At 38.0% G+C, this 24,068-nt stretch overlaps 1 protein-coding gene across 3 annotated transcripts in view; it reads right to left on the bottom strand.

Moving 5' to 3' along the window:
• Window positions 1-24,068, bottom strand: part of LOC124555044 (UTP--glucose-1-phosphate uridylyltransferase-like) — a 225,491-nt gene that overhangs the window by 3,314 nt on the left and 198,109 nt on the right. For all 3 annotated transcript variants that reach the window (XM_047128816.1, XM_047128815.1, XM_047128814.1), the window contains exons 4-10: window positions 23,579-23,784; window positions 23,429-23,504; window positions 23,189-23,332; window positions 20,428-20,566; window positions 19,744-19,881; window positions 16,879-17,045; window positions 9,476-9,580 (exon numbers count right to left, since the gene is read on the bottom strand). In XM_047128816.1, the coding sequence (XP_046984772.1) occupies window positions 9,476-9,580; window positions 16,879-17,045; window positions 19,744-19,881; window positions 20,428-20,566; window positions 23,189-23,332; window positions 23,429-23,504; window positions 23,579-23,784 (975 nt within the window). The remainder of the gene's footprint in view (window positions 1-9,475; window positions 9,581-16,878; window positions 17,046-19,743; window positions 19,882-20,427; window positions 20,567-23,188; window positions 23,333-23,428; window positions 23,505-23,578; window positions 23,785-24,068) is intronic.

Here is a 24,068-nt window from a genome sequence, read left to right as displayed (position 1 = left end):
AAATTCTTGACAGATATATTACTAGGATTCTGATATCAATGAATTCTGTATTTGTCAGAAATTGTTGGAACACATACCTCACAAACACCCGGGGAGAGCTGTACTATTCCAGAACCAAAAATGTCACAATTTCATATTCAAAAAATTCAGTGTGTGTCTCTCAATGGTTAACAATACTATGGAAACACACAGGCCAATATTTTATGAATCCCTTATGACTCATAATCAAGTTAAAATAAATTATAAATATCTTCAATGTCTCAAAAGATATCTGAACTGAAGAATTCCAAAGAACAGAGAGACTAGTACTGCTTGTTGCCTAATGGTGCCATACTAAACTACTGCAAGGAACAGACAATATTTGCTCATGGCCTGTTGAACTGCAGTAGATGTCATGTGAATTATGCTATGGATGCTGTAGCTGGCATTCTGCAAAGTGCTGCAGTGAATATCTTAGCTCCGTGTGAACTGTCGCTTTTAGTATGTGCACCTGCCACACTCCCAAAAACACACTCCTGTGGCCTTGACCTTATTAGGATGTGAGTAATCGAAAAATGGGTAGGATTTTTCAAGAAATAAGCTATTTTCTGGTTGTTTTGTTGCGTGAAACATTTACAGTCATTTCTCCTTGCTGAGATAATCAGAAGTCTGGTACAGACTTAAGTATGCAACTGTTTAACAGCTATGGGTTGTTTATTTACTTCGTGTGTGACTAACATCACATAACTAAAATAGGTGTGGGCAGAAATTGAGCAGAACTGACGTACAGAAATTTTTTTATACACTCAGTAGAAAAACTCCAAGAAAGGCAAACAACATTCATACAAAAGAGGACTAACCTATCCAACAGATGCAAGCACTTTAGGGCCCAGCTAAAGCTAGGTGCTCAGACAGATAGTAAACTGTTTTGTTCAAAGACGTAATGCTGCTATTTTTAGTATTCAAACAGTATCTTAGGTAAGTGATTATTCGACATGAAAATTAGCCTACTTTGCTTATTTTCATTCACGTATGTCAAATGGTATTATATTTTGGGGTAACTCTTCCCATTCTCAAAGGATACTTTTGGCTCAGTAATGGGTTGGCCTCTCAAAATACAGGGTGTTACAAAAAGGTATGGTCAAACTTTCAGGAAACATTCCTCACACACAAATAAAGAAAAGATGTTATGTGGACATGTGTCCGGAAACACTTAATTTCCATATTAGAGCTCATTTTAGTTTCGTCAGTATGTACTGTACTTCCTCAATTCAGCGCCAGTTAGCCCAACTGAAGGAAGGTAATGTTGACTTTGGTGCTTGTGTTGACATGCGACTCATTGCTCTACAGTACTAGCATCAAGCATATCAGTACGTAGCATCATCATGAACGTGGTTTTGCAGCCAGTGCAGTGTTTACAAATGCAGAGTTGGCAGATGCCCATTTGATGTATGGATTAGCACGGGGCAATAGCCGTGGCGTGGTACGTTTGTATCGAGACAGATTTCCAGAACGAAGGTGTCCCGACAGGAAGACATTCGAAGTAATTGATTGGCGTCTTAGGGAGCATGGAACATTCCAGCCTATGGCTCGTGACTGGGGAAGACCTAGAACGATGAGGACACCTTCAATGGATGAGGCAATTCTTCGTGCAGTTGACGATAACCCTAATGTCAGCATCATAGAAGTTGCTGCTGTACAAGGTAACGTTGACCACGTCACTGTATGGAGAGTGCTACGGGAGAACCAGTTGTTTCCATACCATGTACAGCGTGTGCAGGCACTATGAGCAGCTGATTGGCCTCCATGGGTACACTTCTGTGAATGGTTCATCCAACAATGTGTCAATCCTCATTTTGGTGGAAATGTTCTCTTTACGGATGAGGCTTCATTCCAACGTGATCAAATTGTACATTTTCACAACCAACATGTGTGGGCTGACGAGAATCCACACGCAATTGTGCAATCACGTCATCAACACAGATTTTCTGTGAACGTTTGGGCAGGCATTGTTGGTGATGTCTTGATTGGGCCCCATGTTCTTCCACCTATGCTAAATGGAGCACGTTATCATGGTTTCATACGGGATACTCTACCTGTGCTGCTAGAACATGTGCCTTTACAAGTACAACACAACATGTGGTTCATGCACGGTGGAGCTCCTGCACATTTCAGTCGAAGTGTTCGTACGCTTCTCAACAACAGATTAGGTGACTAATGGATTGGTAGAGGTGGACCAATTCCATGGCCTCCACACTCTCCCGACCCCAACCCTCTTGACTTTCATTTATGGGGCATTTGAAAACTCTTGTCTACGCAACCCCGGTACCAAATGTAGAGACTCTTCGTGCTTGTATTGTGGACGGCTGTGATACAATACACCATTCTCCAGGGCTGCATCAGCGCATCAGGGATTCCATGCGACGGAGGGTGGATGCATGTATCCTCGCTAACGGAGGACATTTTGAACATTTCCAGTAACAAAGTGTTTGAAGTCACGCTGGTACGTTCTGTTGCTGTGTGTTTCCATTCCATGATTAATGTGATTTGAAGAGAAGTAATAAAATGAGCTCTAACATGGAAAGTAAGCGTTTCCGGACACATGTCCACATAACATATTTTCTTTCTTTGTGTGTGAGGAATGCTTCCTGAAAGTTTGGCTGTACCTTTTTGTAACACCCTGTATATATTCTTTACTGTTGTTTCTTGTTAACAATATCAGTTTATTTCCAAGAGTTAGCAGCTTTAACTCAGTTAACACTAGGCAGAAATCCCACTTCTTTAACTCTTGTGCAGAAAGATGTGCAGTATACTGCTGCATCCATTTTCAATAAGTTACCACAAGTATTCAAAAATCTTAGCAGTAGTCCACATGCTTTCAAATTGAAGCCTAAGAGTTTCCTCATGCATCACTCCTTCCATTCTGTTGAGGAGTTGCTTGAAAAATTAAGCTGATTTCTATGTTATATTGCTGATTGTGGTTACTTAAACTTATGGCTTGACTTTTTTGGGTTCATAAACATATTATTTCATCTGTTATTACTTTTATGTTATAATTTCATGTACTGACATGTTTCATGATCTAGGAGATTTGCTCCTCAATTTGGTCCTACAGAACTAGACATGTAAATAAATAAATAAATGACATGTTACTAAAGCATTCATAACAAAGTCCTTGAATGTACTACCCTCCAAGAGAGCTATCGCACCCAAATTACACTTGGAACTGAGAGCCGAATGAAACCCAAAGTAGAAAGCTCCAAAATAGTTAACGAGGTATGGAATGTATATTGGAAAGACAGATTAGACACCAAAGAATGGGGAGCATTCATTGCAATTGACAAAAATATGGTGTCTATCTAGGTTGAAACTTAGCCTGACTGCAAACTAGTACATGAGCAACTGGCCTAGCAAATTAAAGTTAATCATCAGATCTTTTTAAAAGCCTTCTGACTTCACTGTAAAAGCTGTAGAATCATTTCATTCAAAATAAGTCTATCCTCAGTAGGGCAAAAGTATTCTAATCATGCAATATTAGCTGAAGGCAACTTTAAATTACTGACCACAGACTGGGATGTCTGTAGATAAATTGTAGGTGATACGGACAGAGAACATTATGGAGTAGTTCTGAATAAGTTTCCTGAAAACTGCATTGAGCAACTAGTTCAACAACAACAACACACACACACACACACACACACACGCACACACACCCACACACACAAAGGGAATTTTTCAGGCCTTGTAGCAACAGTCAGTCTTGATCTTATCTACAGTGTCAGTACAGGGATTAATTATCAACATTTCATCACATAGTGACAAAGGTTACTGAAGTTAATAAATCCATCAAGAATGCAAGAAGAGTATTTATGCCATAAAAAGCAGATGTGCAGTTGTTAGCATCATACTTAAACAATGAATTGACAATATTCAGTTCCGCTATAATGGACATAGAGGAATTACAGGTGAAGTATGAACCAAATATAAATCATATTCTGGAGAAGTATGTTCCAAGTATGTTGATTAAGGCTGCCGGCCGCGGTGGTCTCGCGGTTCTAGGCACTCAGTCCGGAACCGCGCGACTGCTACGGTCGCAGGTTCGAATCCTGCCTCGGGCATGGATGTGTGTGATGTCCTTAGGTTAGTTAGGTTTAAGTAGTTCTAAGTTCTAGGGGACTGATAACCATAGAAGTTAAGTCCCATAGTGCTCAGAGCCATTTGAACCATTTGATTAAGGCTGGAAGGCCCACTGTGGCTTAATAACAAAATTTGGAAAAAGCTGAGGAAACAAACACTGTGGCACTATCAGCTCAAAAAAGACCAGAGGAATGTCAACAGGCCAAAGTTAGTAGAATTTCATACATCTATGGTGAATCATCAAAGCATACAACAACTTATAGTCCTGCATAAAATCACTAAGTTGGTCAAAGGATTCTATTAGTCACTCATTGCCCAGTCTGGTGCAGCAATGGAAGACAGCAAAAGAAAAGCTAATGTACTAAATTTTGTTTAAAAAATCACTCATGCAGAAGAATCATTCAGGAAAACTATTGTTTGACAGTCACACAGATTCCTATGCGACACACATAGAAATAGGCATCCCTGACATTAGGAAACATTTAAAGAGTCCATGGAAGTTTGCTGCCTGAGACTGCACTCAGTTCTTCATTAGAGTCAAAGCACTGGGAGCCAGGTCAGCTTTTTAGGTGCATGAAGAGGTGATAAACACTTGAATCCAAGTCAGGGTTGTAGAGGGTATATTCAAAAATGTCCTGTTTCAAGTAATACAACAATTCTTGCATGTTCATGTGGCTTCTGCTATCATCATCATGTATATTCACACTACCACTTTTAAACAGACACACCAATTACGCACAAGATCTTCAATCATTACACTCAGTCTGTAAAGACCATAAGTTCTGTGATAAATGTTGACAGCACTGATATTTCCTGCCTCTAAAAATAATATTAAAACTGATTTCACATTTTGCAGGATTTTCAATTGCATTGCTAATTCTGAATGGTAGGCAAAAAACCAGCATGCTTTCATAATGACAAGTGAAGTAGTGTCAACAGAGATGACTAGCATGACCCAAAGAACTACACACCAGTTTCTTCAATCTTACTAGCGAAACACAATTTTCTGATTATGGCACAAACTATTTTCTGAAAAAAGAAATTTACTGACACTGCTATTAACTAGTCCAACAGAAATTGTTGTTCATGCACAAGAAACTCAACATATGCTATGATTCTGAATCTGTCAAAAGATTTTAATACAATCAGCCATATTAGAGTTACCTTCCCATTTGCGATGAGAAATTGTTTGAATCATCACATTTTTGGTCCTGTCTCATTATATGTTGTTCATGGTTTTTATTTAAATTTGTCATATGTGAAGTCTATTAGAGAGCCCACTTTAAACAACAGCCACATAAATAGTATACACTGAGGTGACAAAAGTCATAGGATACCTCCTAATATCAGGCCAGACCTCCTTTTGCCCAGTACATTGCAGCAGTTTGATATGGTATGTACTCAACAACTCATTGGAAGTCCCCTGCAAAAATATTGAGCCATGCTGTCTCTATAACTGTCCATAATTGCAAAACTGTTATCGATGCACGATTCTGTGCATGAACTGATCTCTTGATTATGTTCTATAAATGTTCGGTGGGTGTCTAAATCATTTGCTCAAATTGTCCAGAGTGATCTTCAAACCAATTGAAAGCAATTGTGGCCCTGTGACATAGTGCGTTATCATCCATAAAAATTCCATCATTGTATGGAAACATGAGGTCCATGAAAGGCCTCCAATTAGCCAAACATAAACATTTCCAGTCAACGATTGGTTCAGATGGACTGGAGAACCCTATCCATTCCATGTAAACACAGCCCACACCATTATGGAGCCACCACCAGATTGCACAGTGTCTTGGTGACAACTTGGGGCCATCACATTGTAGTGTCTGCACCACACTTGAACCCTACCATCAGCTCTTACCAACTGAAATTAAGACTCATCTCACCAGGCTATGGTTTTCCAGTGACCAAGGGTCAATTTCATATGGTCATGAGCCCAGGAAAGGCACTGCAGGCAATGTACTGCTGTTAGCAAAGGCACTCACTTTGGTCGTCTGCTGCCGTAGCCCATTAACACCAAATTTCAGAGCAATATCCTGAAATATATCTTCATTGCACATCCCACATTGATTTCTGCAGTTATTGCATGCAGTGTTGCTTGTCTGCTAGCACTGACAACTTTGTGCAGTCGCCACTGCCCTTGTTCTCTAGGTGGAGGCTGTCGGCTACTGCGTTGTCCAAGATGGGAGGTAATGGCTGAAATGTGGTATTCTCGGAACACTCTTGATGCTGGGGATCTCAGAATATCGAATTCCCCAGTGATTTCTGAAACAGAATGTCCCATGCATCTAGCTCCTATGGCTGTTTCGTGTTCCCGTCATGCGGCCAAAATTATGTCAGAAACCTTTCACGAGAATCACCTGAGTACAAATGACAGTGCACTGCCTTTTTATACCTTGTGTAAATGATACTACTGTCATCTATGTATGTGCATATCACTATCCCATGACTTTTGTCACCTCAGTGTATATTCCACTATAACTTTCATTTTACAGAAATTGTTAATGTTATCTCACACACTGAGAACCTGTTTTGTGGAAATTCTCATTCACGTTTTCACATTTTCCTCTTAGAATTTTTTTTTTTTAACATGCATTAACAGATTAGGTGCTATAGGAAATACTTTTGCTAATAAAAGCTAATAGATGTGTCAGCTCCATTTGTCTATGCTTAGCAAGACAAACATATACTCACAGCTCATTTAAAGATAAGCTGTGGTGAGGCATATGATGGATAGTAAAATATGGAAAAATTTGTCTCATTTTGGATACTTGAGCTTCTCCTCACATCCTTATGCACAATTACTTCTCCTTTAAGGGGAAGATATAATTATAAATAAATTCATAGCACAGCCATGGGCACCCACTTGGCTCCCTCCTATGCCACGCTGCTTATGGGCCATCTGGAAGAAACCTCCCTAGTGTCCCAAAACACCAAACCCTAGCTCAGGTTCACTATAGCCAATACATTGATTATATGAGACTCAACAAATGTATTGAGATTTAAAATAATTTCAATTTATTGTTCAATATCAGTTATACATGTTTAATTAGGCTACATTTTTTGATCTATTAGGATCATCTTTAGATCTAAAACAAAGTAAAATTAAATACGAATTTAGCAGGAGGGATCTCGCTAAAATTATAGAACATATAGCCATGTAAAGTTTCTCATTAAAATACTAATAGTGTAGATAAATGTGTATGTAAAATGTAAACTGAATAAAATAGTAAAATAATAAAATGGAGCGAGTTGGTATGAGAGCGGGGAAAGAACGCAAGGGAGAGGAAGGAGGACTAGTGGCAGGGATGCTATGTGTTTAACAATAAAGGGTCTTATACTAAAATTGCCAAACATCGATTATGTAAAAAAACTTCCTCTTAAAATACCTGACTGGACGTGTAAAACTGTAAAAGGGAATAAAATAGTAGATTATAAGAGTGGAAATAAAGCAGTGGAAACTGAATTAGCATTTTAGGATGAAAAAGTGTGAAATTTTGAAAGCATAAAGCCATACGGCCTTGCTTTGAACACACAAAAAATAAAATTGTATAATTTTTTGTATGAAAATATTAAAAATTAGGCCTAGAACAATGGATGCTTAAATGGCGAAAGGCATAAAGATCATAAAACTAACAGAAGTGAAAGTATGTAGAAGACCTAGAACTTGATGAAGTCATTAACTATTAAAATTTTTAAAAAACATTGAAAGTAAGCTCGATGGTATATTCATGATCTGGACCCAGGAGCAAGGTACCCTATTATCATTCCTCCATAGCCTTAACACCGTCTCTCTCATTCACTTCACCTTGTCCTCCTTCCTGGAGGTTGACCTCCACCTCTCTGATAGCTCCAACCATACATCTGTTCATATCAAGCCCACTAACCATCAACAGTACCTCCATTTTAACAGCTGTTATCCCTTCTGCACCAAAAAATTGCCTTGATATAGTCTGTTTACCCATTGACAGTGTATCTGTAGTGATGATAATTCCCGTTCCCAATTTGCTGAAGGTCTCACAAAGACCTTCATTTACAGATACTATCCCTAAAACTGAGCCCACAAATAGGTTTCCAGTGACATATCTTCACAACCACTAATCCTCTGACCACCCCAAGAACCAGCTCCAAAGGAGCACTCCCCGTATCACCCAGTATCATCCCACATTGGAGCAACTGAACCTCCTTTGCCTGGGTTTTGACTAACTATCATCATGGCCAGAGATGAAGGACATTCTACCCACAACCATTCCCATCCCTTCTAAAGCAATATTCTGCCGTCTACCCAACCTACACAACATCCTGGCCAATTCCTATATCCTATATCACTTCCACTCTCAACCGCTTGCCACAGGGGCCACAGCCCTTCAGAAAATCAGGAGCAAGACCTGCCTGATTCACCTACCCAGCACATCCAGAATCTACTCTTGTCACTGTCTTATCTCATCCCATTAGTGCAGTCTCTGAAAGGAGTCATGTCACATACCAGTTCTGTTGCATTTTCTGCATAGTATTTTCAGTGGGCATGACCACCAGCCAACTATCCATCAGAAGGTATTTCACTGCCTAAATGTGGCCAAGAGCAGAGTTAGCCACCCATTAGTGGAACGCACTGCTGAGCAAAATGTGCCCAAGTTCAATAGCTACTTTACAACCAGTACCATCTGGATCCTTCTGCCAACACCAGCTTTTCTGAACTATGAAGACGGGAGTTATCCTTGAAACATATCCTTCACTCCTGGAATCATCCTGATTTCAATTGCTGCTAACTGCTGCACCCACACCCTAGTTACAGTCTACCAGAAATTTCCTCATCATTTAATTTTTTATATTGTTAGATTAGGATTGCAAATTTCCATATTTAGGTCTGATTTCCTGTGATAAGGTGGGTACAGAAAACTGTAGCTCTTACAAAAGGCTCCCTTTTCCAACAAATTTTGTTATGCATTTAACAGTTTTAAATAAGCTTGTTGTTGTATAAATAGAATGTGGTGGGGGTTAACCCAACCTAATTCCAAAGGCTGATTTCATCATGACATCCTTTGCTAGGTACTATACTGTTGGAAGTGGTACGTCCTTGTCATACTCTACCCTTTGAACTGATTTACCCAGCCAGATAAAGGGGGCCTATAGTTTAACATGGACTCCAAAGCACCATGCGATTTTGAATTTTTCACATTTACAAATCATTGCTAGAAGTGAAAAGAGTAGTAAGTGACACAAAAAACCCTCTAACAATTAATTAAGTCTTGAAACCAAATGCTATGGATTTGTGATGTAACACTTACACACTTATTCAAGGAGCCACAAATGTTTTATGAATTTACATATAAGAGTTTAACATGCATCTCACCTTCAGAGAAACTCCTCTTCCGAAAGTAACATCTCCAGAGACTGTCAAATGGTCCAGTTCAATTAAGTCTGGAATGTTGGCAAATCTTGAAAGAAATTCCTTAACCTGTTAATGAATATGAGATACAGTATAATGTACTATGTCCACCTCGACACAAAATTTGTAGCAAGAGTAACTGTATACATATATAGCTCCAAATAAATCTTATAAGTTGTAAAATATTCATCTAAGCATGAATTCTATCCACAGATTGACTAGGAGCACAAATTTTATCTTTTTTTTTAATCAAGTGATTAATTCTTGGGCCAACAGGAAAGTGAAACTGTAAAAATACACAATATATGAAAATGCAGTAGAGTTGAATGTACCTATCTATGACAGTATCATTTTGACTAACCAACCCTGGTATGAAATGTACAGCTCTTTTCAGAAACTTCTTTTTGTTCTCTATTAATCCTATCTGGAAAGGTTCCCAGATTGGCTGTCGGTACTCAAGAATTATCTGAACAAGGGTTTTTTCAAGGCTGAATTATATATCCTCGGGATTCTTATACTGTACCTGAGTCTTCCATCAACCTTTCCTCCATACTGAGGCTGAAGCTCACTCTTGTGTCCAGGTTTGCTTACAAATAAATGTGTTTTTCGATACGTTCCACCTTAGACAAACACAATTTTTTTTCTTTTTACCCAGACAGTTTTGCTGAAGTTACAGCATCATCTGTGGGTTTTACATTTTCTTGCAATTAGATAACAGGAAAGTTGCACTTTAGCATCTGCACATATAGAATTCCAGTTTTTAAGAAAAGTATTCACAAATTTTAAAACAGATGATTTTTTTATATTTACCTTTTTAACATATGCTGTGGTTTTTGTGGCTTTGTGTATTTTACGTTATAGCTGTTTTCTTTCACAGATTGTTATCTACAACCATACAGAACTTAATGTACAAAACTATTTTTCACATAGGATGAAATAAGGTTAATCACAATGGTCTAATATTCCTTACTGTAAATAACCTTATGCATTAAGCCCTCTAAGGTTGCAGATGACATACTGTGAAAGAAGAACAGCTAAAATGCAAACTACGTAACAAAAACCATGTCATGTGCTAACAAGATATACAGGATGTCCCAGGAGAAATGTTCAATATTCAGGAGTATGACAGGAACACTTATCTGAAGCAAAAAACTTCATATGGACATATGCCCTATTCTGAATAGTTTTACAAGACAGACTCCATTTGTTTTTGGGCTAGTGGCATGCACATACAAGTATGTTTCTTACCCACACAAGCTCTTTGGCGTTTTATTGTAGAACAATCCACCTCATTGCTTTCAACCTCACTGCTCAGGATGTCTTTCTGCCATTGAACTAGCCTGTTGAATGTGTCACGAGTGAAGTAGTTTGAGGGACTGAGAGTGAAGCAGAAAGAATCATTGGTTAACTGTCTTTGTACACATAATGGTGCCGGCTAAAATGTTTACAGTGCCTGCTATGGTAGTGCTCCTGCTGCTGTCAAAGAATGCTGTTGGTGCATTCCGATACATTAAATTCCTGATCATAGAGTGTTCAGTTGAATTTTCAGCACGTTGTGTGAAACAGCCATTATTTCATGTTCCCATTTTTCTTCTGGACATGTAGTTCAACAGCGTGTGCAAGAATACCAACTTACTGTTGAAATGGTGCTGCGTAGTCCTACTACCAGCACATGGTGACTTTCTGTGCTGTATCAGTATCCCACAAACTTCTGTATGGTGAATATTACATGCGGAAAACTTGTACCCATTTCAAATACAACGTATCCACAATCTTCACATTGACAACAATGCCGCAAGACTTGAATTATGTCACTGGTTAAATGAAAATCATTATTTGGTTCCATTGACAGTATTCACTGGGAAAGCCATGTTTATACAGAATGGAATCAACAACACATGTTAATCATTAATGGTCATAGGGAAACCCACACACTACAGCGGAAACCAATTTAAAAGTTAGTTTTTTTTTATCAAAGTTTGGGGTGATATGATGGTAACATGTTGATAGGTTCAGTCAATTTAGAAAAGCACATGATGGGGCAGAATTACTAGGAGTTTTTGGAAAATTCATTTGCTGAACACCTTGAGAATGTCCCTTTGGCCAGGCGGACTACACTGTACTTACAGCATGATGAAACCCCTCCACATTTTACCAGACATGTGTGGGAACATCCCAACCACAATTACGATAACTGCTGAATTGATCGTTGTAGTACAAATCACTGACCACCAAGATCATCCATACCTTACACCATATTTGTTTATGGGGTTGAATGAAGTCTGAGGTGTACAAACAAAAGGTGAATACATGAGATGAACTGCTTGGTCACATTATGGATACTGCTGCGTTCGTTAGGGAATGTGCAGAGGCACTCTGACAAGCAACACCATACAGTCTCCCAGTAGTTTAAAAATGCGTTGAAGTTGATGATGGGATAGTCAAACATTTATTGTGAACTGTGCAACAGCTCTACTGTAACCTATATGATAATGCTTAGAAGTGAACATGTTAAAAATACATATTTTTCAATTAACTAAATACTTTGTGAAACACATGCTGTAATGTTTACCAACTGTTTTATGTGTTTACATGTGTAAACCTGACAACATATTCAAAAATAAATAAAAATGTACATTAAATTTGTTCTATCTCAGGAAACATCCAAAATAGGACATGTGTCCATCTGAAGTTTTTCTGCTTCAAATGATTGTACCTGTCATATCCCTGAATACTGTTCATTCCTCCTCAGATACCGTGTATATAAAAAAGTTTTTTGTCTGTTTTAAAATTTGTGAATACTTTTCTTAAAAACTGAAATACTACTGCATGTAAAAATAGTGAAGAAAAAAATTTATTTAATAGAAACAAAGTAGAAACTCACTGATGATGCTGTAACTTTAGTGAAACAAGTCTAGGTAAAAAGAAGAAAAAATTGTGTGCATTCCAGGAGGAGCCTACCCAAAAGCAAATTTCCTGCAGTTTTATGTGGTTTTAAAGAGATATCATTGGAGAACATAAACATAAATAGGAAGAAAAACATTTGTCAACATGTACACTTTAGCATTTTCTCCTGAAATGCCAGTAGTACATAGATGTTCTCTGACTACTCAGCACAGTCAGCTGGTGCTCTGACATCACAGTAGCATTCAGCAATTATTCCACCTCCTCCACATTGTCTTACTTCCATAATGCAAAGGAGCAATAAGACACTCACAGTTGCTGCATCATGTAGCAATTCACTACTTTTACTACAATAGTGGAAAATCCTGTATGCATTACAAATTGTAGAAGCAGTAGAGGTAAGCATACACCACATATTTGAGGAGTTCAGTGATCAACACACACATAAACTCTCTCTCTCTTTCTCAAATTCTTCTTACAATCTTTTAAATTTTTCACATCACAGGATAAGTGATGAAGGATGGATGAGTACCTCACTCCTCACAGGTGATGCTCCAAAAATGAACAGTAATACTGTGCATTGACAGTCTGCTGTGGAGGAACGTAATGCATTAGGATAACACCATCACAGTCGTACATGAGAATCACCATAACTTTAGACCACTCCATTCACATCATCAACAGAACAGGCTCTGCTAACGGTATACTATGCCTTCTACATTGCTGGCAATGGGTTCTACACAATGCCAGTGACTTCTTTTAAGGACAGTAACAGGTGCAAACATGTAACTCTTTTGTATCAGATGTGAATAAATAGTTGCCACTATTTAAGTTCCAATCCTTGTATATCTCCTCTTGTGTTCCTTTTGTATAATTTGTAATAATCCTACACATCCTACATCCATGTGAATGTCTTGCTGTATTGGATTTATGGAATCTAAATCAAGAAGAAAAGAAAGAAAAACATGCATGGCCATTGATTTGCTTCAGATGAAGAGCTGCACGTCTCAGTACAATCATGGTTCTGTATGCAACCACAACCATTTTTCCACACAGACAATGACCATCTTGTTTCACAATGGGAAACAGTTTACTGACTTTTTTCCATCTGTCTCATTTTCATTTGACTGCCCCATATACTTTGTACAGTTTCACTAAAATGTTAATCATTTGCCTATCAATACAAGAAGTTTACCTCATACCAATTTGACATTTAGAGCATGCCACCTTTGCAGTTCTTCAATTTTAATGGTCGTAAGTCTAAAATTGAATATTGTTATTATTGATACTGATCATACATATTACAAAACCAGCAATTATAGGTCTATAGGGATGGTTAGGCTTCCGTATCTTCCGAAAGGAGCCAGGACGCAGAGTATCTGTCTTGTAGCTTTGGAACATTTTTCACTGGATGGTCAAACCATCCAAACACCTCCTTCATTTATTTAGTTATCCTAATTTTGTAAGAACTCCATAAAGTTTTATAACCCTCCAGAGTTAATATCAGGACAGCTTCATACATCACCTCAGAAACATCAAGCAATTCGCAGATTTCCAGTTGAATACCTTGCCTCAGATTATCACTTAAGTTTATTTAACTTTACAGCAGAATTGGGTATAACACCTAAATTCCAAAGTGTCTGATAACTTATGACGGAGCTGAAAGTTTGCATCAAAAAAGTCCATGCTTTCCATTGTTTATTTCTCATAAGTACAGAGAGTTAAATGTTCATCAGTATCAAGGACACTAAAGACCAATACAAGTTTGTACTGGACAAGGATACAGAAGAACTTTTACCATGGTCTTTTCAAAGGCATGATCCTAGCATTCACCTGAAATGATGCTGAGGAATCAAAATTTAAATCTGGAGCGCTGCACAGATTTTAACCCTGCTCTTCCTGAATACACATCAGTTTCCTTAGCCACTCTATCACCTCTTTTAGTTGATATAACAATGTTGCACATGACAGAATGCTGCTAATAATTAAAAAAAAGTTAGATACAATTCAGTGAATTCAGAGATGTAGAATTTGTAACAGTCTGTATCAACTTTCACTGTTTACATCAGATGTCTAAAAGTTTCTACTGTGTAAAAACAGACTGTGGATAGTGGTTGTATAAAATTTCATGATATTAGAAGAAGGAATCACTCGTGAGTTCCAAAGCACTACCAGCAGTCCAGCTACCACAGTGACTGTGTGTAGGGAGTTAAAAAGAAAGAGGTACAAAGGCTGAGCAACTACTCATAAGCAACACATTTCTGCAGCCAGTGGTAAATGATGCTTGAGGTGGTCTAAAGAGTGACACCACTGGACAGTGATCTGGAGTGATAAACCACATTTCACCCTGTGGTATTCCAATGGAAGTACACTACTGGCCATTAAAATTGCTACACCAAGAAGAAATGCAGATGATAAAGGGGTATTCATTCGACAAATATATTGTACTAGAACTGACATGTGATTACATTTTCATGCAATTTGGGTGCATAGATCCTGAGAAATCAGTACCCAGAACAACTACCTCTGGCCATAATGATACACCTGGACATTTAGTCAAACAGAGCTTGGATGGCCTGTACAGGTACAGCTGCCCATGCAGCTTCAACACGATACCACAGCTCATCAAGAGTAGTGACTGGCGTATCATGATGAGCTAGTTGCTCGGCCACCATTGACGGGATGTTTTCAATTGGTGAGAGATCTGGAGAATGTACTGGCCAGGGCAGCAGTCAAACATTTTCTGTATCCAGAAAGGCCCGTACAGGACCTGCAATGTGTGGTCGTGCATTATTCCGCTGAAATATAGGGTTTCGCAGGGATCGAATGAAGGGTAGAGCCATGGGTTGTAAGACATCTGAACTGTAACGTCCACTGTTCAAAGTGCCGTCAATGCGAACAAGAGGTGACCGAGATGTGCAACCAATGGCACCCCATACCATTTCGCCGGGTGATACGCCAGTATGGCGATGACGAATACACGCTTCCAATGTGCGTTCACCGCGATGTCACAAAACACAGATGCGACCATCATGATGCTGTAAACAGAACTTGGATTCATCCAAAAAAATGACGTTTTGCCTTTTGTGCACCCAGGTTTGTCATTGAGTACACCATCAGAGGCACTCCTGTCTGTGATGCAGCATCAAGGGTAACCGCAACCATGGTCTCCGAGCTGATAGTCCATGCTGCTGCAAACATCGTCGAACTGCTCGTGCAGATGGTTGTTGTCTTCCAAACGACCCCATCTGTTGACTCAGGGATCGAGATGTGGCTGCACGATCCATTACAGCCATGCGGATAAGGTGCCTGTCATCTCGACTGCTTGTGATACGAGGCCGTTGGGATCCATCACGGCATTCCGTATTATCCTCCTGGACCCACCAATTCCATATTCTGCTAACAGTCATTGGATCTCGACCAGCGTGAGCAGCAATGTCGCAATATGTTAAACCGCAATCGCGATAGGCTACAACTCAACCTTTATCAAAGTTGGAAACGTGATGATACGCATTTCTCCTTACACGACGCATCACAACAACATTTCACCAGGCAACACTGGTCAACTGCTGTTTGTGCATGAGAAATGGGTTGGAAACTTTCCTCATGTCAGCACATTGTAGGTGTCGCCACCGGCGCCGACCTTGTGTGAATGCTCTGAAAAGCTAATCATTTGCATATCACAGCATCTTCTTCCTGTCGATTAAATTTCATGTCTGTAGCACGCCATTTTCGTGGTGTAGCAATTTTAATGGCCAGTAGTGTATTTGGATTTGGTGATTGCTGTAGAACATTACCTGCCATCATTTGTAGCGTCTACAGTGAAATGTGGAGGAGGTAGTATTTTGGTACGGGGGTGTTTTTCATGGTTAGGGTGTGTACTGTGTACAGTAGGGGAAGAGTTCAGAGATGACGAGTGTCTGTATCAGCATGACATTGCATCCTGTCACAGAGCAGTATGTGTGAGGCAATGATCTGTATACAATAACATTCCTGAAATGGACTAGCATGCCCAGAGTTCTGATGTGAACCCAATGGAACAACTTTGGGATGTGTTAGAATGCCAAGTTTGCTCCAGACTGCAGTGTCTATCACTACCTTCTCTGTATTTGGCGCTTGAGGAAGAATGGGCTGCCATACCTCCACAGACATTTAGACACATTGTTGAAAGTGTCTGCAGCAAACTTCAATCTATTATAAAGGGAAAGGGTTGAAACACCTCTTATTAATATCTAGTAATAGGTGTTCTGATACTTTGATCAGATTATGTGCATTCATTTTACAATAGTTTATACTGTTTCAGTACATTGAGTTACATGATTCATTATTTCATATTATTAGAAAACAGTACTGAGCTTATAAGGAACAGACTTCTGATTGAGTTTATAAGACAAAGTGTAAAAGAAATTGGATATTTGGGGAAGAGCTAGGTCAAAAAAATCAATGTTCATGTATTTATTTACCTTTGCAAAATGATTTTCCCCAAGTTTCACAAGTGGAGTTGTTGGAAACATCCGCTGTGGACTCATCACAAGTGATCCGTGATTTAAGCTGTACAAGTTACTCATAACAAGCAACAAATCTGATGTTTTCTTCACAGGCAGGAAACGACTTCTGGGCACATTTATCCCTGTAACACACAAGTAAGCATAGACAACTAGATATGAATATTTGCATTAAAACCAATACATATCCAATGTTCTTTAACAATATGTTAAGATGAGCTACAAGTTCTGTGAATGAAAGGTAGAAGTTGCTGAAATATTTCCACTGTGACTTTGTAAACTACTGCTATGCTGTGAACCAAGAGACATATTTAAATCACCAACTGTTAAAGTGGCTTTGCATTTGATCAATGGGAGTGGACAATTAAGCATTTACCAAAAGCAAATGAAAGGTGGTAGAATGTTTTTGTTTATGCTTCCATCAATAATTAAATAGGCAGTACCAGAATTAAAATATAGCAAAATTTCTCTTAAGGATGTTGTGCTAACAAATCTCCCATGTATTACAGGCGATGACCTGACAGGGATGATCCAGAAACTGTATTATCGAATTTTATCATTATGCTAGTTGTTTTGTCTAAGATGTTATACATTAAGAGCTTAGATAAACTATAGTATTGTTGATAACTGCATGAGTTCCCTACCCTTTTAATAATGATTCACTAATGTAAATCATAAAAGTGACCTTACTCAAACCTGCTGACAAAAAAGAAGTTTGTTGCCTTCACATACAAAGTTTTAAAACAGCAGCAACCATATATTGGAACCAATGGATTGACTATGCACAATGAGTTAGCAATCAATAGTTGTCAAATATACTTACATTCTGCTCATCAATTCATGGCTAGAGATATGTTTATTTCAGTTCAACATCTTCACTGCTAACTAAAATTTAATAAATTTTAGTATTTATAATATTCATTTGTTTCTCCATAAGGTTTTGAAAACAGTGTTTTCAGTTTTAAGTGTGGAAACAAAAAATACAGTGATACTAGAACAGAAATGAAATACGTTTTGTGGTAAGAGCCAGTCTGTTCTATGATAGTTATCCATTTGTTGACCCTACAGGGGGTGCTCAATGTGGCTACCACACATTCTTACACATCCTTCGGCATTCCTTCCCAAAAAATCACAAACTCCTGCAAACATGCATGACTGCCCTTCAATTCTGACAAACGTGTGGGACACATGCTCCTCTAATGTGTGCATATTGTTGATGACTCCCCATAGCCAGAAACCTAAAGGATTAAGGTTATGTGAATGATTTTCCCCAAGTTTCACAAGTGGAGTAGTTGGAAACATCCGTTGTGGACTCATTATAAGTGATCCATGATTTAAGCTGTACACATTACTCATAACAAGCAACAAATCTGATGTTTTCTTCACAGGCAGGTTACTTGACCCCCTTCACTAATACAACACTCATTAATTGTCACTGTTACGTACTGTCATACAAGACACAGAAAATGAGATGATGTACCATAGTGCATGAACACCATCTATTGTCTTTGTGCAATGGTAATGTTTCCCAAAAGTGTAGGTAGCTTGTAGCATTGAAATTGATGATAAAAAGCATCAATTAATGTGTCTGGTAACATATATGGCCCTATGAGTCTGTCACCCACAATTCTTGCTCACACATTAGTGAACCTTTCATGATCACTCAAGGATTTCCATCTTTGTAATATGTTTGGTACTAACTTTTAAATGAAAACAGGTTTCAATTTTTTTACTTGGTCCACTTCTTGGAGGATCATTTAACTTAAAATCTGTGGAAGAAACATTAGGATATTTTTTCTTTGGAAATATGAATTTCATATTTTTGTTTCTATGACAAGTTCTACATCCTTGCAGATTTCCTCACTAGAGGTCTATGGAACAAAAAGTATATCTATCTATTTAGTAGAGTGATGGTTATGGAGGTAATTTGTGACAGATTCTGTCCTCTAAAACCCACCACAGATGCTTGAAGCAGTTAAAGTTGGGTGATGGACATGGAATGTGGGGTATTAAAATTCACTTATGTATTCAGCAAATGGTGGCTGGGCAGAAATAGCGGGGTGAATTGGGGCAGTGTCATCCAGAAGAACAGTGCCCATGTTTGGGACCAATATAAGTGCCACAGGACATACACCATCACCAAAAGGCTGTAGTTCATAGTGTAAGAAATCAGTTGTCTCTTTTTGGGGACACAAAGGTATTCTTTGATAAAACTGGTCAAACTGACAAAAGTCTAACAATTTGTCCTCATAAAAAGCGGGAGATGTCTCCCATTTTGTCTTTCATACATTTGGTCATTTGTATAAATGGATAAATAACATGCTGCTTAACATGCTGTATATTAACTTCCTTCACTGCGATAACAAAAGGAGAATTCTAGAACCCAATTCTCAGTATTACCACCTCTGAAATAAACAGAGTTCCATTAATTTGATACTTGTCTGTGAAGTTTTAAATCTAGCTAGGCGTAGGGCAGATAACTGTGCTTGTTGTGTTAAACTGTAAGTAACAACAAATCCAGCATATGAACTCATTCAGTGAGCAGTCAATACAAATCACACTGGTATCAGCAAATGAAAGACTACCCAATAATAATGATGCAAATAGGAGCTTCTGGTAATATGAGCTGAATGTCCACTTTTAGCTACAAACTGTTATAAAAATTATTTTAAAAAGGCTTAGAAAGACGTTAATACAGTTCACTGTCAAATGAATATATTTGTCAAAGCATATAGCAGGCATGCAGAAAGTGCAGATTTGTGATAAAACACTGACGGAGTAGTTGAAGCGTGTTGTACTTAAAAAAGATTAAAAGTAAAGTACCTAAACCACCATCGAAGCACTTCATAGCTGCTCCCACAGCTGTTTCAAGCTGTATCACATTTAAACCATTATCTAGAGTTTTGTGATTTACTATAATTTCCATATTTAATGTCTTTTCCTCCACAACTCGGTCAATAGCTGAAAGAAATAAATCAACAAAATAGTATAGCAGTACTGACTTTAAAAAAGTCAACTAGAAGTGATATATACCAAAGATATTATGATGTACAGGTATCACTTTTTAAAACTAGATCTGAATGCTACATTGTATAAACTATTCTACCGCTATGATACTGGAGTTTTGAGCTCAGTTTGCATGCTTGCAGAAAAACAATAATGACTCAACTGTCAATACAGCTGTCATGAAATGTCATTGCAAAATAAACTTTCATAATTTGATGACAACATAAGTAACTATTCCAACAAAAATTTAACATCTACTATAGCTCCAACAGCATCAAAGGAACAAACTTATAAAACAGTGACAGTAACTGAAATATCGATGTCACACAGCTATAAAGATCAGCTGATATAACATGAAGATGGCAGTCATACTGAAATATGCTTAAAGTAATAAACAATGTAATCAAATACAGCAGCATCTTTGGTCTCATAGTATAATATGATAATGTCCTTATATGTCACATAAAATGCAGCGGAATGAAACGAGTCCAAATTACATACCATCAAGTTTGATCCAAAGATTGTTTGTGTTAAAGAACTTGAAAGTCTTAACAGACTTAAAGTCATCTACATGCTCCTTTGGCACCTGAGCAATTTCAAGTAGACGCAGTTTGTCTTCATATTGGATCAGTGTACCACCCTACAAGAAAACAAAAAAATACTTTCAATAAATATGTTATCAATATTTCACTTATCACATCTCATTTTGTACAATTAATTTTTGACAGGAGTGTAAACAGCCATGTTTAATATTAATTAAGTTTCTAACAGTGCTTATTTACAAAACAATAAATCAGTCAATAACAAAAATTGTTGGTTTTGAAGTACATCTGTGCTGCTAACATACATTACAAACAGTCCGCTTATTTTTATATTTAGTATGTAAATTAAAAGAAGGAAACAGCTTCAGCTTACGTTTCTTGTAGTCCACATTTAATAACAGTGGTTTGTAGCAGTATGAAAGTAAGATCATGTAATACATTATCTAGGAAATCAATCCTGTTTTTTAGATCACTCAGGAAACTACATTTCAAGTTAAATGCAGCAATAAATTCTTGCAGTAAAGTAAATAATATTGATGCTGCAAAGACAGTTATTCCTGCAGGTACTGGGATATATGTAAAATGTGTATTATAATACAGAAATCTAAAATATCCTTTGTAATCTTTCTGTGCTAATGCTAACATGCTAGTTCTGTTTCATGACATCTTCCTTACAAACACTGAAAGACAGGCATTAGACAATAAAAAAAGAAATATTTGCTTGCAATTAAAGCTGCTCTCTTCTACATCTACATCTACATCTACATTTATACTCCGCAAGCCACCCAACGGTGTGTGGCGGAGGGCACTTTACGTGCCACAGTCATTACCTCCCTTTCCTGTTCCAGTCGCGTATGGTTCGCGGGAAGAACGACTGTCTGAAAGCCTCCGTGCGCGCTCTAATCTCTCTAATTTTACATTCGTGATCTCCTTGGGAGGTATAAGTAGGGGGAAGCAATATATTCGATACCTCATCCAGAAACGCACCCTCTCGAAACCTGGCGAGCAAGCTACACCGCGATGCAGAGCGCCTCTCTTGCAGAGTCTGCCACTTGAGTTTATTAAACATCTCCGTAACGCTATCACGGTTACCAAATAACCCTGTGACGAAACGCGCCGCTCTTCTTTGGATCTTCTCTATCTCCTCCGTCAAACCGATCTGGTACGGATCCCACACTGATGAGCAATACTCAAGTATAGGTCGAACGAGTGTTTTGTGAGCCACCTCCTTTGTTGATGGACTACATTTTCTAAGCACTCTCCCAATGAATCTCAACCAGGTACCCGCCTAACCAACAATTAATTTTATATCATCATTCCACTTCAAATCGTTCCGCACGCATACTCCCAGATATTTTACAGAAGTAACTGCTACCAGTGTTTGTTCCGCTATCATATAATCATACAATAAAGGATCCTTCTTTCTATGTATTCGCAATACATTACATTTGTCTATGTTAAGGGTCAGTTGCCACTCCCTGCACCAAGTGCCTATCCGCTGCAGATCTTCCTGCATTTCGCTACAATTTTCTAATGCTGCAACTTCTCTGTATACTACAGCATCATCCGCGAAAAGCCGCATGGAACTTCCGACACTATCTTAATTTTATTCTGGAAAAACACAGGACTAAAACATGTGATCTTGCCACTGTCTATATTTAAAGGGGGTGGTAAGGTAGTTCATGTGATAGGTTAAAACATGAATAAAGTGATTTAATTGCTTATAGTTAATATACAAGTGGTATCAAATGACATCAGTAGTGGTATCTTTTACAACAGTGAAAATTAGTTATTTGTCTCTGGCACACACTGTAACTGTGCAGTACTTCAGGATGTCAAGAGAGAACATTATGAGGATTTTCTCTTAATTCAGCACCTGAGAAATCTTTTCTGCAGAAATGCAACATTGGAATAAAACAGAGCCACCAAGAAAGGACCATATTAAAATATTTTATGCAACCTAGAATAATACAAGGAGCTTCAAAAAGTAAGATATACCATTGCACAACAAGAAAGACAAATTGTCAGAAGAGAGTACATGTTCAAGTTTTCCTGCAGACACAGTTCCTCTGCAATGCAGATAACAGGTGCTACACCATGTGGAAGTGAAATGGCCTGACAACAGGAAACTTACTTCAAAGTTGACATATGCAGGACAGTACAATTGTTGTGGGAAAACAAATTGCAAGCAGATTAAAACTGAGTATATATGGAGCAAATCCTATGTCGAATCCAGCCACAGTGAAATAGTGCCAACAGTTAGGCTAAGTCTACACTGACATAAGTCTGGAGAAGGAAAACAATCAACACTGATGATGGAAAACAATGCCCAAGCCATCAATGAACTGACTGACAGCAGTCTCAGATTTTCTGAGAATGAGAACATTCACACAGTGGTTCCTGAATGACTCCATGACCAAGGAGTGGATGTGTATTAGCAACTGGTAGAATGTTCTGAATGTTCTGACTGTTATTTACACAGACTTGGTGACTACGTTGAAAAATAGAGCCATGTATGTGCGTCACTTTTAAGTGTAGTGTAGCATTCAATAAAAGTTACTTGACCTGCCATAATGCGTAACTTAATTTTTGAATTCTCCTTGTACAGATAATGTGCTGACAGTATTCAAAGTTTCCCAAGGGTAGAGAGTGGCAGATCTTTAAACTACATAGTGTTCAAATGATGAGTCTGCAATTTCACACCAATTATATTTACATACCTTAACATCAGCTTTTGTTTTGTCTGTTACTTCCATAACAAACTCTGGAGTCTTCTTAGTTGGATGAAGGAGAAGATTCAGTATATTGAGGTCTACTGTTGCTCCAAGGTTGTCAATATTTGAAACAAAACAGTACTCCCGACCCTTGCAAAAGGAATTTCATAGTTAGTATGTACGTACTTTAATTTAATGACACATATATTGTTATTGCAGTACTGTATAAGTATGCTTCTAAATTACCTGTTCAATAAATTTCTTTAAGAGACCTGAGTTTTTAAAACTTTCATAAAAGTCTCCATGTCCAGGTGGATACCACCTAAAATAAAAATAATTAACTTGTATGTAAATGCTGACACTATCTGCAGAAATAATATATTGTATAACACTTACGCTTCAATGTCCATTTCTACATCACAGTTTTTTGCAACTGGTAGTAGAGAGTCCCTGTTAATCCGAGGGAAACAACTCTGATTGAATGTATAGATTTCAATTTGTAAACCTTTGTATTTTCTAATAATTTTCAGAGTATCTTCATCAGTGTTGAAGGAATTCATGAGAACTAGAGGAACATTGGCCTTGTATGTTTTGTTGAGATGCTGAAAAAAGATGTTTTATTAGGCCTAAATTGCACATGCAGTGTGTCTTAAAATAACTCTCAATAAGTATAGTTAATTAACCATAACATTTTTGTATATGAAAACATAAAAATCACTTATTTTGTGTGTGCTTATAAAAATTGGGATGAGTTTAACATCACCATATAAAGCCCTAAAGCTTTCTTCAAAAGTTCTGTCAGTATTTCTCTCATGTGCAATACACTGAACCACTGCTTCCTACCTACCTAACTGGTTTATATATGTTCCTCCTACATTTTTATTGT

The sequence above is a fragment of the Schistocerca americana genome, chromosome X, assembly GCF_021461395.2.
Source record: "Schistocerca americana isolate TAMUIC-IGC-003095 chromosome X, iqSchAmer2.1, whole genome shotgun sequence".
Taxonomy (NCBI): Eukaryota; Metazoa; Arthropoda; class Insecta; order Orthoptera; family Acrididae; genus Schistocerca; species Schistocerca americana.
This window is presented reverse-complemented; position numbering and strand designations above follow the sequence as displayed.